The sequence below is a fragment of the Loxodonta africana genome, chromosome 11, assembly GCF_030014295.1.
Source record: "Loxodonta africana isolate mLoxAfr1 chromosome 11, mLoxAfr1.hap2, whole genome shotgun sequence".
NCBI classification, from domain to species: Eukaryota; Metazoa; Chordata; class Mammalia; order Proboscidea; family Elephantidae; genus Loxodonta; species Loxodonta africana.
The window spans coordinates 92466451-92483351 of NC_087352.1; the positions used below are offsets into that span (position 1 = coordinate 92466451).

A 16901-nucleotide genomic window follows, 5' to 3' on the forward strand; every position below is an offset into this window, starting at 1 on the left:
AAATTCTCGGCCAGATTATGTGCAGAACCATTGTTCAGGTAGAGATGCCATTGAGCCATTAGTTAGGTGCTCAGTTGAAGTATAGAAATAACATTCTATACCCCAAAGGCCAGAAATTTGGGGGGTTAGGGCTGCATACTTTTGTGTAAACTCTTATTTTATTGATGTTAGATTTGGATTATTTTAATGTTTTAGGTTTGGTTTTTCTGAAGGATGGACCTGTCATTTAAACAGCAAGAATGAATTCATTATAAATAAATCCAGGCATTGCTTTTCATGTGAATTGGATGATTTTAGAAATTGTTGCTGGTGCCACAGGATTGACTCGTTATTTTCTGTGGTAAAGGTGATGGTGCACCACCCTTAGAAGAAGAGATGGTTGAAACTTGACGTTTGTTTGCTGGCAGACTCCGTGCAATGGGGCCTATTAGAGAATGCGTTAGTGTGCCATCTTTTCATCTCTAGGGATCCCTATGTTTATAAGAGACCTAATATTTATAAGAAATTGTGCCTATCAGCTCAGTCCGTTTCACCTTTCTTCTCAAAGCTCCAGCCAGAGCCTTCCATCAGCGCTAGAAGGACCCACTTCTCATCATTTCCTCGCCCACTACACTGCCTCAGCCAGCCATTTTCTGTCACTGGGACTGTGGCCATAGCCTAGTAACTGGTCTCTCTGCTTCCACTCAGAAGCCAGAGTGGTCTTTTAAAGGCACCAGTAAGACCCTAGCATTCTTCACCTGGAAGCGCTCTACTGCATTGAAAATAAAATCCAGCTTCATAAACTGGCTTACAAAGCATCGCGGGCTCTGAACCCTGCTCTCATCTTCTACTTCATCTCGTTCCGCTCTTCCTTGCACCTTCTGCCTTCCTGGTGCACTGTCCTTCCTTCCATTCTTGTCCACACCAAGCTGACTTTGTCCTTAGGCCCTGGGTACTGGTCTTCCTGGAAGACACTATCCCCAGCCCATGTATCTTCACATGGCTGACTCTTCTTGATATTTGAATTTCTGCTTAAATGTCACCCCCGTAGATATAGCCACCCAATCTAAAGTGGCCACCCATGTACTTTAGATTGGATTATCTAATAGCACCTGTATGTAGCTGGCACTGTTTATTTATTTATATATTTTTGGTCTTCAGTTAGAATGTAGGCTCCATGAGAGCAGAGACCCTGTTTGTCTTACCTGACCCAGGCCTCAGAGCAGCTACTCAGTGTTTGCTAAAGGGGATGTGTTAATGAATGAAGAAATTATGTAGCCAGTATTTCTACCTGATAAATTGCTAACCCAAAACGAAGAAACTTCACCAACTTGTCCCACCATGCTGTTGCGAAACATATAGTTACCTTTAAAATATCTAATCAGACTCTCAGATCCTTAGGCCTCTCTTCCCCAACCTATGGAGTTCAGGTGTCCCAAGTTCAAAATGTCCTTTTCGTGTTGTTCACAGAACATGCTGTTGGAGCAGAGCTCAAATTAACTCTTCTGCCACTCTCTCTGTAGACTAGTCTGCGAGCAGTTCACCCCTCCAGTACCCTGTCTTTCCTCCTGTTAATGCTGTCACTGGACCCTATGAAAGTCCTTCACTAACCACGTCCCTTCCCTTGGGAGGGGAAGCCAACTGTCTCCTTTGTTTATTAAAATGGATTTGGGGGACTTGTGAAACAAGCAAATATTCTTGGCATTTCAAAACTATAGGGAATTTTGTGCACCAGTGATGTTTGGAAATATTAACATATATGTATACTGATAAAACCCGTTGCCATCCAGTTGATTCCAACTCATAGCAACCTTGTTGGACAAAGTAGAGCTGCCCCACAGGGCTTCCAGGGAGCTGCTGGTGGATTTGAACTGGTGATCTTTTGATTAGCAGCCAAACACTTAACCACTGCACCATCATATCAATGCATATTCTAAACTGTATTTTTTTTCTGCTCACACATAGGTCTAAACATTTTTGAACAGAAAAAGAAAAGCTAAAAACTTAACCGAAAATAAACCAGATTTTTCCAGTATATAAACTAGGAGTGTTTTCTTTAGTTTTTCAGGTTACCTGGATGGAGTATTGCCTCAGTGAATAAAATAAAACCTTAATAGACTCAAATAGCAAATGAAGCCTTCTCCCTATTTGTACAGTGGTGAGAGAAGGTGGACTTTTTTTTAAATGAGGTGTTTAATGAGGTATTTGCCAACTCAGTAGTTTTCCCATATACAATTCAGTAACGTTAATCATATTGTACAACCATCACCACTATCCGTTTTCAAATTTTTCCATCACGTTTAACAGAAACTCAGTGCCCCCTAAGCAGTGACTCTTCATTTCCCCTCCCTGCCTCCCCTGGTAACCCCTAATAAGCTTTGGTCTCTCTGCATTTGCCTGTTCTAGCTATTTCATATAAGTGGGATCATACAATAGTTGTCCTTTGGTGACTAACCTGTTTCCCTTAGCATGTTTTCAAGATTCATTCACATGTAGCATGTCTCTGGACTTCATTTCTCTTTATGGCTGAGTAACATCCCATTGTATGCATGTACCACATTTTGTTTATCCATTCATCAGGTGATAGACATTTGGGTTGTTTCCACCTTTGGGCTGTTGTGAATAGTGCTACAGTGAACATTGGGTCATATGGTAGTTCTATGGAAGGTAGGCTCCATAGAGTGCTGGGGATTGCCTGCCCTAGGAATCTGTGCCCTTGGGACTAGTTAGTCAGTTCAGGTATTATCTGTCTTCACTTAGAGGACAAAAATTTTCCTAGATTTGATAGCATGAATACAAGTATCTGTGCTCCTTAGAAATCCTAGAGTTTCAGAACTTTAGAATAGAACGGGAAGCCAGATTCCATTGAGGTCATAGAGCATGTAGTAGAATTGGGGCCGGGACCTGCTGCCCCCTGACAGGGCCCCATGCCCTACTAGTATTCCCAGTCTCCATGTATCTTCTTCAAGTTGTCTGTGATTTTTAATGCTTCTAATGTTTAAAACTAATCATTTACCTCGGAACTGAAGGTTAGTGGTTATTTTTCCATCAAACAAGGATTATTTCCTGTGGAAACTTTGTTGGGCTCCCCCTCCCTGCCTTAGTTCTCACACCCTGAGCACCAGAGTTATTTTTTTCTCAGGGTTCTCTGCTGTAATAGAAGCAAGGGACTGTGGCCCTGTTTTTCTCTTCTTTAGTATTTTGATGCCAGCACTGAAGTGTAGATGCGCAATGCTCTTTTGACATCTTAGTCTCCACATTGATGGATGTTAGAAGTCCTTTGCAGGTTTACAACAGTTACTGTAAAAGTAATTTTGAACTATTGTGTCTTCTTCATAAAAATTCAAATTTTCTGCTTCTACAATCTTAAAAAGTCAGTCCACTCTGCAGGAGTTGGTATATTCGCTTATAAGAGCTAAACTGAGGGAGGCTTATTTGAAAACTACTGGAATTGCCCCTGCTGTTTATATATCATATTTAATAATGACCAATCCTTGATTCCATTGTTTTGTACATGGAAGGGTAGCGTATCTGTGGCTGCCCCTTCAAGGCCTGTTTGATCAACTGGTTTGGTCTGATTATGAGCTGAAACGAGAAAAGTCAACCCACCCCTTTCTGGTGTTAGTCATTCCCATTGCCACCTGAGTCATCTGTGCAGTGATATGAAGCCTCCTTAGTGAGGAGCTGAAGGCCTTGTAGGACTGACTTCTGCCTGGCTCCTTTCATCTCCTCTCATCACTTCCCTGCATTTACCTCCTGCTCCAGCCCCATCAGCCCACATGTCCTCCACAGGTTAATTGTCCCTAGTCTCTCCAGCTGCTCTACTTTTCTTGATTGGTGAACTCTGCCCAGAACTTTTTCCTGGCTTCTTTTCTTTCTTTAAACATAGCAGAAGAGGTGACATTGACAGGCTTGAAGTGGTTTGGAGTTAGGACCTGAGGAAGAGAGTTGATGTCACGATTCCTAGCCTGAGCAGCTGGACAGATGGAGATGGAAAGGGGGGAATATTTTAGGGAGTTGGGAGGGTGGGGAATTGAGAGTTTGGATTGAGAAATGTTGAGCTTTTTTAGGTGCTTCTGAGATTTTCAGGTAGGTAGAGCTAAATATATGGATTCGAAGCTCAGAGGGAGGACACGGCTTGAGAGACATATCTTATGGAATTGCCATTGATGGTATTTGAAACAGAGTGGATAAGCTCTCCAAGAAAGAGTGAAGAGTGAGACTAATTGCTAAAAAACTGCAACGTTTAGAAATAGAATATGCACGATAGTGTATGAGGAGGCAAAGCGACTAATGAGAGATGAGAAAGAGTACCTGGCAAAGGTAGAAGGAAAAGCAACAGTACCAAACACGCAGGGAATTCGAAGACTAGAAAGAATGTCGCCTTGGATTATTGACTTGTAGGGAGGTCATTGGTAAGGTTTACGAGAATAATGTGGAACACTTCGGAGAGTGAAAAAGAGGTAAGAAGTGCTGAGAACACGGGAGGGAAAGTTCCCAGACGCTTGGCTCTGAAGAGCAGAGAGGTAGGCCATACTGGGGGTGGAGATAGAAAGGTGGACTGTGAGACTGAAATCACATTGCTTGGTTTCTTGTGGTGTTCTTTAGGTGGATGATACTAGAGCATTTTTTTAATGCAAATAGAAATAATTGAGCAGAGAGGCCATTGTTTTCTAATTTGCTGGTAATTGCTGGATTTCAGTGGACTGGTGGATATTACTGAATAATGTACAGAGACTTACGCTGCATATATATTTAGGTCTGCTAGCTTCTCTTCTATACATTTATTGTTGAAATATAAAAGGAAATAAAAGTGTTTTCGTTTCGTTTCATTTATTGTATTCCTCAATCCCTGTAGGCAGGGGAATACTATGATGGGTTTTTCTCTTACGAAGCACTTTTACTCAGTAAGAACCCTGTCTTATACATAAATGATAGAGATTTATATTAAACATTTTCATGCACAAAGTCTTAGTTGTGTGTCTTTTTAATGAAATGCCATGGAATTTTCATCTCAGCAACATAAATTTGAATATAGAAGCTAATGGAGCAGCCATTAGTTAGGAGAGAGAGATTTCAGAGGTGCTACTTCTAAACTGACTTTTCTTCTTGATTCTGTGGAATAAGAAAATGTATACTGATGGCCGAAAAGGAGCAAAGTGTGAAACGCGTGGCAGTGGCCATCTTTTTGTGGGTGAAGTGGATTGGGAATCGTATGCCACCTTTGAAGTCATTACCATTGATACTCATTTAATAAATGTACCCCTGAGAGAGGCATGGTGAAATATAGTTTACCTTTCTTTAGAAGACAAAGGACTCCTTTTGCCATTACCGTGGAATATTTAACGAATGCCCTTACTCCAACTTTTTAGGATTTGGTGTTTCTCAGAATTCAAAGCTTTTTAGCCTTGGCAAAAGGCTTTTTACCTAAGTAAAATTTACTAAGTAAGGTAAATTCAGTATAAAGAGATTTAGTATATTTGGTGTAAAGAAAGGCACAGTGAAAGTCAAAGCTCAGCATAAGCATTTTGTGTCACTCTCTGGGGTTGCACGTGGTGGTGTTTACTTCCAGTAACCCAAATAGTTAACACTTAAGTTCAGTCCAAAGTGAATGTATCAGGAGAAGAGAAAGAAGCCATGGGAAATAGTAATGTTTAGTGAGTTGGAAAGGGTAATGTACCATTTATGGCAAGGATCATCCAAGAAAACGTGGAATGAGTATAAAGAAAAAGAACCAAAACAACGTATATTTCATGAAAACCTAGGTCCAAGCGTGGAGGAGCGCAGTATAAAATCACAGAAATGATGAGTTAAAGTTGGAAGTTTTATGTTTAGGTGTTTATGGTTTTCATTGCTTGTGATTTTGAAAGTCAGTTTTATTGCCTGCTTATGTTGGCATAAGGATCCCTGGTGGCACAGTGGGTTAAGCGCTCGGCTGCTAACTGAAAGGTCAGCGGGTTCGAACCCACCAGCTGCTCCACAGGAGAAAGATGTGGCAGTCTCCTTCCCTATAAAGATTTATAGCCTTGGAAAACCTATGTGGCAGTTCTACTACGTCCTATAGGGTTGCTATGAGTAGGAATCGACTCAACAGCAATGGGTGTATTAGGGTTTATATTGGCATATGGGTAGGGAAGAAGACTTTAAAAAGATAAGTTTTGAAACTGAATTTGCTGATCTGGGCCATCAATAGTGGTTTACCCATCGGTACAATATGAACTTATGCCCTTTCAGATGTGTGGAATTAAATATTGATTCTAGAGAGATTCCAGAATTAGAAAGCTTTACATTTTTAAGGTTTATTACTTTATTCTCAGTAGCACTGTTTTATTTTATTAAAATTCATCAAAAGACAAGAGTTATCTTTATTCCCCATATTATACATATACTGCTGAACAAAAGAATAGACTTAGGAAATATTTGACAAAGACCCAGGAGTTCATTTTCAGGCTTGAGGTTCTGCATCTTCTGTGATTTACAACACGTTTTCATACGGAATCGACTCGACGGCAGTGGGTTTTTTTTGGGGGGCGGTTATTATATGATACATTCATAGGTAAAAAGTAATGGTAGTTTTCTAAGCAGTTGACAGGTGGTTGCTGGGCTCTCTCCATTGTGTATTTGTATTCACTCTGGAGAGAAGTCATGGAATTAAAGACAAGGGCAGCTGTAAAATGATTTCATGACTAGAATAAAACACTGAAACCCAAAAGTGGATAATCACTTGACTAATTTTGTTCCTTCTATTTCTTGCATATTAAGTCCAGGGACTGATTTTAACACATATCTTACAACTTTTTAACTTAAAGTTTAGAGCGTGTTGATATGAGAGGGATGAAAGAGATGACAAGACTTGTTGGCTTAAGTGAAAGAACAAAGTTTCCTGCCTTTTGCCCCTGCCCCCACCCCCACCTCACATTTATGGGAGAGGAACCTCAGTCATGGTGAATTTTCTAGTCTGATCCCCCTCATTTATAGAAAAGGAACCAGGAGGCTAAAAATTATTTACCCAAGGTCACACATGGCAACTTATTTCCTGCTGATTTCCTTTTGTGTATTATGTCTATGAAGATTATGAATGGGTCTTAAAGTAAAATGAGTTGCAGCATTTATATTTTAAGATATGATTATGGTTTTCTGCTTCTGTAACAATTTTGTAAAAATTCTATTGCTGTAAAATATACCTCGCAGAAAATTTTGCCATTTTGACCAATTTTAAGTGTAAATTCAGTGACATTAATTAAATTCAGCGTGTTGTGCTACCATTACCACTGTCCATTTCCAAGAGTTTTTCATCACGTCAAGCAGAAACTCAGCAATAATTCTCAATTCCTTCTTCCTCCCAGTCCCTAGAAACAACTAATAAACTTTGGTCTCTACGCATTTGCCTATTCTAGATATTTCATGCAAGTGGGGCCATACGATAATTGTCCCTTTTTATCTAGCATTTTTCACTCAGGATAGTATTTTCAAGGTTTATCCATGTTATAGCATGTTATTTGGATTTCATTTCTCCTTATGGCTAAGTAATATCCCGTTGTATTTATCTGCCACATTTTATTTATCCATTCATCTGTCATTGGACATTTAGGTTGTTTCAACCCTTTGGCTATTGTGAATAGTACTGCAGTGAACCGTAGTGTATCAGTATCTGCTTGAGTCCCTGCTTTCAAGTCTTTTGGGTATGTGTCTAAGATTGGAATTGCTGAGTCATATGATAATTCTATGTTTAACTTTTTGAGGAACTGCCAAAATGTTTTCCACAGAGACTGAACCATTTTACGTTCCCACCAGTAATGGATGAGGGCTCCAGTTTCTCCATATTCTCGCCAACACTTGTTATTTTCTGCTCTTCTGATAATAGCCATCCTAGTGGGGGTGTAGTGGTATCTCATTATAGGTTTGATTGGCATTTCTCTAATGACTAACGATGTTGAGCATCTTTTCATGTGCTTATTGGCCATTTGTATACCTTCTTTGGAGAAATGTCTTTTTAAGTCCATTGCCTATTTTTTTATTGGGTTGTTTGTTTTTTCTTGTTGAGGCATAGGAGTTTTAATATGTTCTGAATATTAAACCCTTATCAGATATGACTCATACTCATATGACTCATATCTGATAAGGGTTTAATTAGATATGACTCATACTCACATGAGTCATATCTGATAAGGCATAGGGTCGTTATGAGTTGGAATCGACTCAACAGCTGTGGGTTTGGTTTTTTTTCTTTATCAGATATGTGGTTCCCAAGCATTTTTTCCGATTATATAGGTTGTCTCTTCACTTTTTTCATAAAGTCTTTTGATGCACAAAAGTTTTTAATTTTGACGGTCCAGTTTATCTATTTTGTCTTTTGCTTTTGGTGCTACGTGTAAGAATCCATTGTCAAAAACAAGATCTTGAAGTTTTACTCTGGTGTTTTCCTCTAAGAGTTTTATGGTTTTACTTCTTGTATGTAGGACATTGATCCATTTTGACTTAATATTCTATATGGTGTGAGGTAGGGTTCTAACTTCATTCTTTTGCATGTTGCAGTCCAGTTGTCCCAGCACCATTTACTGAAGGACTGTTCTTTCCCCAGTGAATGGACTTGGCACCTTTGTTGAAAATCAGTTGACTGTAGATGTATGGGTATGCTCCTTTAACAGTTTTGACATCTAATTATTAATAAGTTATAGCCATTATTTGCTGAATCATATATAATACTGACAGAATCCTAAATATAATTTTGAAAAAAAAGTAAGATATTGATGTTATCCAAACTTTTTTTAATAATAAAAAGTGATTTATATGCAAGTATTCTCTTGCTGTAAGAAAAAGTGGGCATCTTTTATTAAAAAAAAAAAAAAAGCTTTTTCTAGTAGGTGGTCATTTATAGTACTTTTTAAGTTCATGATTTAGTTACTTTTTTGTTACTGTTTTATAGAGATTTTCTAAACTACCTAAACATTTTCTTTTTCAGTCTTTGAGAAACGTGGTCTATTAGTAAAGCATTGGACTTTGAACCCATGAGTAGTGTCTGTTACCTTGTGGAGACAAGGCAGGGTCCTGAAACTTTTAACTGAGTTCTGTTTTCTTAGCTATAAAACATGGAAAGTATCTATTCTTTACCCATTTGAGATTTTGCAGTGGTTACAGACAACTAGAAGAGTTATTACACTTTTAAATACATATGTATGGTAATGATTGAGGTTGATGTTATTTAGTCGTTTGTCAAATAAAGATTATAATACCTGCTATGTGCGGGATACTATGTTGGTACTGGGTATACTGGGGTCTAAACAGATGTTAATACCCTTGAGTATAAGGGAAAGGAGGTTTTGGTGAGGGGGGATAATTACAAGCTTTTGTAAATTATAGGAAGGAAACAATAAGATACAGTTAGAATAACCATGTAATCAGAGAAAGTCCCTCTTAGCTACACTTGACTGATGGGAGTCAACCATTTGAACAGGGAGGAAGGAATGTTTTGAGCAAAGGGACAGCCTTCTAGAAATACTTGAGGCAGAAAAGCCTGGTGTGGTTTAGAAACTAAAAGGAGACTGTTGTGGGCTATAGTGGCCGCTGGGTAGGCAGGATGTTGGAGCCGAGGCTCATCCTGGAAGACCAGGGTAATTTAAAGAGTTCAGATTTTATTTAAAGTGGTTGGGAAGCCATTAAAGGGTTTTCAGCAGGAGTGGTATGACTGGATTTATGTTTTATGAAGATTACCGTGGCTCTTATGTGGAAGAAATGACTGAGGTAGGGAGGAAGGGACAGAGGTGGGCAGGAAGGGGCAGAGGTGGGCAGGAAGGGGCAGAGGTGGGCAGGAAGGGAAGCAGGAATAACCAGCTAGAGGCTCTTGAAGGAGTTCAGGAAAGAGATGATGATGGCTTGTGTAGTTGCAAGGGACCAATTCAGGGGAATAGAACAGCAAATTGTTCTGGTGTTGTATTAGATAAAGGAGAAGAGGGAAATGTCAGGGGTGACTTCTAGAATTCCGGCTTAAAGGGAGGGAAGGAAAAAATAAGAGATACCTGAGAGGCATCCGTGTGGGGAGTGTCACGTGGGAAGTTGGATACTAGTTTTAAAGCCCAGAAAAGAGGTTTGCACTGGAGAGGTGAATGTGGAGCCGTTATCTTACAGAAAGTATTTAAAGCCTGGGGGAAGGAGGTCCTAACTGAGGAGAAAGCATTGAGATTCCCAGACGTGATCACATTTAGAGGTTGGGTAGAAGAGCAGCCTATAAGAGAGAATGAGAAGGATAAGTAGCCGGAGAGATAGGTGGAAGGCAGGAGAGAATGATGTATTCTGAATCCCCAGAGGGAAGTATTTTGACAAGGAAAGTCTTGTCACCTGCATTTGGAATGCTACTGAGTCAGGTGAGATGAGAACAGACCAAGTCCATAGTCCAGTGCATTGGCTTCAAGAGCCACCTCAGTGAGTGGTGGGGTTGGTAGCCATACTGGAATGGTTGCAGAGTACAGAGATGAGAGAGCAGAAGACAGTGATGGTCACAACGTTTTCTTTGTTTTTGATAAGTTGAGTTATGAGAGGAAAGCAGAGAAATGGGGTGGTTGCTAGAGAGGGGTGTGAGCTCCAGAGAAGGCTACTTTGTTTTTCTCAGATGGGAACCACTGGGATGATCTCTGTTTTGGTAGAATGTTAGTCTGTAGAATGGGTATAGCCTAACATACACACACATACCAGTTGTCATGGAGTTGATTCTGACTCATGGCGACCCCATGTGTGCCAGAGTAGAATTGTGCTCCATAGGGCTTTCAGTGGCTGATCTTTCAGAAGTAGATCGCCAGTCCTGTCTTCCGAGGTGCCTCTGAGTGGACTCAAACGTCCCACTTTCAGTTAGCAGCTGAACTCGTTGACCATTTGCACCACCCAGGGACTCTGTAGGCTAATATACTGAGGCTGAAATAAGAATGTTTTTTCTCTCCCATGTAACAATCCAAAGCAGGTGGGCTGTGCTCCATGGGGTTGGGTCATGCAGAGACCTACACTGGAGAGAGCAGCCATGAGTTACAGTTACTTTCTAGCTGTTGGGAAAGAAAAATATAGGGCAGTTGGCTTTGTCTTTATGAAGATGACCTGAACATTAAGTACATTTTTTCTGTCATCTCGTTGGTCCAGACTTAATCACATGACTGCAACTTTCAGCTTGGGTGGAGGGGTACCATCAGTAACATTGGAGGCTTAGTTATTAGTAGGTATTCGTATTGATAGTCTGCCGCAGACTGAGCTTCTTGGGGTGCAGAGGGGGGTTTACAACATGTTAGCCTCTGTTTCTAAACCATGAGTGGAGCTTGGGTTATGTCAGGTACTGAGTAAGTCTTTTCTTGAACTGAATTAGCAGTTATAAACTCATCCTCTGCCTTCCAAAAGGTGGGATTTGGTCGTTAGCTCTGAATTCGACGATGCCACCCCTCCCCTCCTCCCCCGTTTTCTCTCTGTATTCATACCACTTTCCAGCTGAGTATACAAAAGGGAGTATAGTGTTTACTTTCAGGATTTGTTTGAAAGCCTGAAGCGTAATGTAAGAAGAAAAAAAGTGAACTTATTAGTTTTATTTGGATCACTATCTTGCTGTCTTCGGACTTGATATTTGCATATGTTTTGGGCAGCTGAGTGCATGCCAAGTTGATATGTCTTTTATTCAACAGAAGAAAATAGCTGGTGATCATAAAAAGTAACCCTAAATAGAAAGCACAGATATAGCGTTTCGTTTATAATAGATTGATATTTTTAATGTTCCTTTTCTCTTCAAATTATTAGACATAGTCCAATGTGTATTATGAAGATAGAAACTAAATGGTGTTTTCCACAATAGAGTTATAAGTTTTATTTTGTGTAATTCTATATTATACCAATGAGTATGTCATTTACTCCTTTGCTCGTGATGTTTCACCCTAAAATTAGAACAGGAAATGATATGACACTCCGAGATACTTGGTTTTGAGATGTTTACTTCACATACTTAAGAAATTCCTTAAAAAGACATAGTAACCACTGACAGTATTTTCTTGTTGCTTAGAGCAAAACTAATAAAAACACCACCAACAACAGTACTTTAAGCATCATGGCATGTATAGTAGTTGGGGAAGGGGAGCAACAGCAGGAAATAAGAAGTCCTTGAGATATTGTATTAGTTTCTTAGGGCTGCCATAAAAATTACCATAAGCTGAATGACTTAACAAAAACAGAAGTTTATTCTCTCACAGTTCTAGAGGCCAACGTCCGAAATTAAGGTGTCAGCAGGGCCATGCTCTCTTTTCTCTCTCTGAAGGCTTTAGGGCTGGGTTCTTCCTTGCCTCTTCCTAACTTCTTGTGGTTGCCAGCAATTCTTGGCGTTGCTTGGTTTGTAGCTGCATCACTCCAGTCTCTGCCTCCATCTTCACTGGCCTTGCTCCTGTGTGTGTGTCTGCGTCTTCATACGGCCTTCTTATAAAGATACCAATCATTGGCTTTCAAATTCACCTTATCTAGTAATACCTCATATTAGCATGGTTACAACTTCAGAGAGCCTGTTTCCAAATAAGGTCACATTCACAGGTACTAGGGATTAGGGCGTGTGTATCTTTTGGGGGCACACAGTTCAACCTACAACAGATATACCCGTTGACATCAAGTTGATTGCCGCTCATAGAGACCCTATAGGACAGACTAGACCTGCTGCATGGGGTTTCCAAAGAGTGGCTGGTGGATTTGAACTGCTGACTTTGTGGTTAGCAGCTGTAACTCCAATGTGAAGATGTCAAATTTCTGGATTGGCAGATGTGGAAACTGAAGCACAAGATACTTAAGTGTCTTGACTAGCAAACATAATCATATTTTAGAAGATCTTGTTTTCTTTCTTTTTCAGGATTTGAGAGATTGTATTTTAAGATCTTTGGTTTGAGTTCTTTACGAGATGTGACACAGTTAAGCTTGTCTTTTGACTTTCAAGAAATATAGGGGGAAGCTGGAAAGGAATGTGAGAATCAACTTGGAAGGGTGGGAGAGGTGTGCTGGCCAGCTTCCCTCCAGGCCAGTGGAAAGTCCTTGTCTAGTCGGGGACAGATTTCTCGTCACTTAAGAAGCCTCCATATTAGCTGTGGTCGCTAATGCAAAAGAGGACAGTAGACTTAGGAGAAATATAATAGGAAAGCATTTATCTCTTCATGGAAAAGTCCATATTTTCATGGGTTAGGAGGGGCAGAGTGGTTCAATACTAAGGGAAGAGGGCATTGAGAAAGAATATTTTCTTCCATTTATTATGTCATTCTTCCCACATATTAAAAATATATATTCAGCTGATGTAGCAGATTCTCTTTTGTGACATTAGATGCATGTTATGTAATTTTTATGACTTTAATGTCATTTTGGAGCCCTTGATGGTACAGTGGTAAAGAGCTATGGGTGCTAACCAAAGTCAGCAAGCAGTTTGAATCCACCAACTGCTCCTTGGAAATCCTATGGGCAGGTTCTACACTCTCTTATAGAGTTGCTATGAGTCGGAATGAACTCAATGGCAACAGGTTTTTCTTTTTTTTTTTAATGTCATTTTACAATCACCTGTGGCAAAAATCTAATAGGAATAAAGCCTTTGATGGTTACAAGTCAGCTTTTACTTCTAGCTAAATGTTAAATTTTGAACCATTCATGGACAGCGGCCTTTGTTATAAATTTCTGAGATTCATCAGGTAAATTTAACAAGTCATCTGTTAGGTGTATAGGAGCCCTGGTGCCGCAGTTTCAGCACTCAGCTGCTAACCAAAAGATCAGTGGTTTGAACCCACCAGCTGCTGCACAGGAGAAAGATGTGGCAGTCTGCTTCCTTAAAGATTTACTGTGAGGCAGTTCTACTCTGTCCTCCAGTGTCACTGCTATGAGTCAGAATTAACTTGATGACAACAGGTTTGGTCTTTCGGTTTCATTAGGTGTGTAAGATAGGATTGTGTTTTGAGTTTTAGCATTTCTCTATTTTTTTTATTGCAGTTCTCTTTAGCCTGTCACTGAGCATCCTAGTTTTCTTTCCTAGGGAAGATAATTGTACCGAGTGATTGAATTTTCCCTTTCTCTTCTTGCAGAACAATCAACCATGACGACTGAATCCGGTTCAGACTCAGAGTCCAAGCAGGACCAAGAGGCAGAGCCCCAGGAGGCCGCGGGTCCACAGGGGCGTGCTGGGGCACAGCCACCCGGGCCGAGCCCGGAGCCTGCAGCGGAGCAGCAGGAAGCCGTGGAGCAGTTCGTGGCCGCTGCTGCACACAGCACCCCCGTGAGAAAGGAGGTGAGCTCTGCAGACAGAGGGATCGGCATCCCTGTCCACCCTGGTCCCCGCCGCGTCTGCCAAGTCCTTGTAGTCAATCAGAAAAGCAACTAAAGGGTGTTTACTGAGCTTCTTCTGTGTCTGGTTTAACCTTGGTATCTTATCACTGGGGGGAACTGTGAGAGGGCAGCTGGGCCCTGGCAGAGGGAAATTTATGCTCTCAGTGAATGACATTCCACAAGCTTCCTTGGCAACACTTCCATTTAATTAAAAGTCTTCAACTCACACTGATATCTAGACTGGAGATGATCGGTTATATCTGGGTTTGGAAAAATGGAAATATTCACCAATTTTTTTCTTAGACTGTAAATGTCCTGACATGGTTTCAGATATGTTCTTTTGTTCTTTAAAGTAAATTAGGTAATAGTAGTGTTATCTGGTACATAGTTAAGTGGCTTCCAAAGAAAGAAAGCTTTTTCTGTTAATTGTTTCTATCTCCTAAATAAAGGTATAAGTTATTGAATTGCTTCCTCTGTTCTTTGTCAGTACTTCATTGATATAAATTGTATAGGATGGACACATTGTTTCTTTTACAGTGACCTGGAATTCCTATCCTTGACAAACATCCATTTCTTTCAGGTATCCCAGTCGGTACCACCACCTCTAGCACACACACCCAGGTATACCCCAGATAAAGGCCAAACTGAATGCACAGACCTCTGGCTGTTCTAAAGACCTCTTCTACTATCTAGCCAAACTTTAGTCATGCGTGTATTTCAAGCCAAGGAGTTTAGAGCTATTTTGATTTCTCCCAGGGGTCACCCTGGGCATCCACTTTTAGTGGGTGCTCTATTAGGCTTCTTTCCCTCTCCTACATATGTGTGTATTTTTCAACTCTATTCTCTATACGTATTTGAATTGTCATGCACAATAGAAATAATTCTTTTAAAAGTTTACATACTGTCTTTGTGTTGCTGTAACAGAAATACCATTCTAGCACATATTTTGGGGGGACACAATTCTGTTTATAACACATGCAAAAAATTAAGTATGGTTTATGCCTGTGCTGTGAATAAATCCACGTTTAAATTTCTTTTAAAACTTCAAACTTAGAATCAACCTGTTTTAAAGTATCCACTTTAATGTAGTAAAGAAATCTGGAGTCCCTTCTAGTCATTGGCCTTTTATAGGTTGGAAGTTTATGAGTCAAGTTAGAAATTCTAGAGGATGAAATCAGCATGTTACTGAAATTCTTTTGATGAGAGGTGGTTATAGTGGGTTTTTTTTTTAATTTTCAAAAATGTGAAATTACTGCTGAGTGTTTGGCTTTCCTCCATTCTTTCCTCTGAAATGAAATAACATGAACATGGGGGATAATTATAGAGAAAGATGAGTATTTATATCCAGATGCTTCCTTTATCTTCTATAGTCAGATGTTTGAAATAAAGAAGAGAAATAACGCTCCTCCATTTGAAGACCAAATGACCAGATGGAAAGTCAGGAGACCTGAGTTGGTCTTCCCTCTGGCTATAGTTAATTTCCAGCCCTCTGGACCTCAGCTTCCTCATCTACAAAATGAATTGTTCAAGAAAGAAAATTTTCCAAGATTCTTCCACCCTAAAATTTTTTGATTCACACAGGAAGCCAGTTATGTTGGAGGTAAAATTATGTTCTGTTATATAGTCAGGTCAGTGAGTCAGAGGTGACCTAAGGGCAACTAGCAACAGCAATGATCAAAACCCAGGCTTTGGCTGGACTTGAGTTCCAGTTTACTAGTTTTTTGACCTTAAGAAAGTTTCTGTACTTTCATCATCTGCAAATAATGGTAATGATACGTATCTCACAGAGCTGTTCTGAGGACTAACTGAAATAGTAGATTTGCTTTCTTAATTATGATGCATTGTGTGGCTACATTTGACATTTCCCTGAAGTACTTGGTCTGCTCTTCTAGAGTTGTTTAAGTTGTTTAAAAACTGTGTGTAAGAGCCTCAGTGGTCTATTCATGTGTCAGGTGTTCCCAGAAAGAAGGCCTGCCGTTTGAGTAATGGTGGTTTAAGATGTTTATGGAATTAACATTTAAGTATCCCAGAAAGTTTATTCTTGTATAGATCCTTTTACTTTTAGCATAGGAAAAATGGAATTCATCTTCTTTAATATATATAAAAAAAATTGATAACAGGTAAAATTTAAATGAAAATGTGGCTTTTTGTGACCTTTCCTGTGATGAGATGAAAATTTAAATTCAGTCTGTAAAAGTCTCATAAATTATAAAGCACTTAACAGTTATAAAGTCCAAGTTTACCGAACTTCTCCTTAAACTACCTCAAGGCCAAAATTAATGGTGTTATGACTTTTTTGTACTTACTACTTTAATGGAGCCAGAATGCTCCTCAGAAACAAGGATGATGAGACTTTGTCTCACCTACTTTGGACAAGGTATCAGGAAAGAGCAGTCCTTGGAGAAGGACATCATGCTTGGTAAAGTAGAAGGGCAGTGAAAGAGAGGATGACTCTCAATGAGGTGGATTGACACAGTGGCTGCAACAGTGGGCTCAAACATAGCTATGATTATGAGGATGGCACAGGACTGGGCAGTGTTTCATTCTGTTGTATGTAGGGTCACTATGAGTCAAAATTGACTCGACAGTACCTAACAACAACAACATTTTAATAGGTATGG

The 16901-nt window shown here is 39.9% G+C and overlaps 1 protein-coding gene across 6 annotated transcripts in view; it reads left to right on the forward strand.

The window, feature by feature from the left end:
- EPB41L3 (erythrocyte membrane protein band 4.1 like 3) overlaps positions 1-16901 on the forward strand; it is a 200321-nt gene that overhangs the window by 73920 nt on the left and 109500 nt on the right. For all 6 annotated transcript variants that reach the window (XM_064294669.1, XM_023543950.2, XM_023543953.2 and 3 more), the window contains exon 2: positions 14040-14242. In XM_064294669.1, the coding sequence (XP_064150739.1) occupies positions 14051-14242 (192 nt within the window). In that variant the 5' untranslated portion in view covers positions 14040-14050. The remainder of the gene's footprint in view (positions 1-14039; positions 14243-16901) is intronic.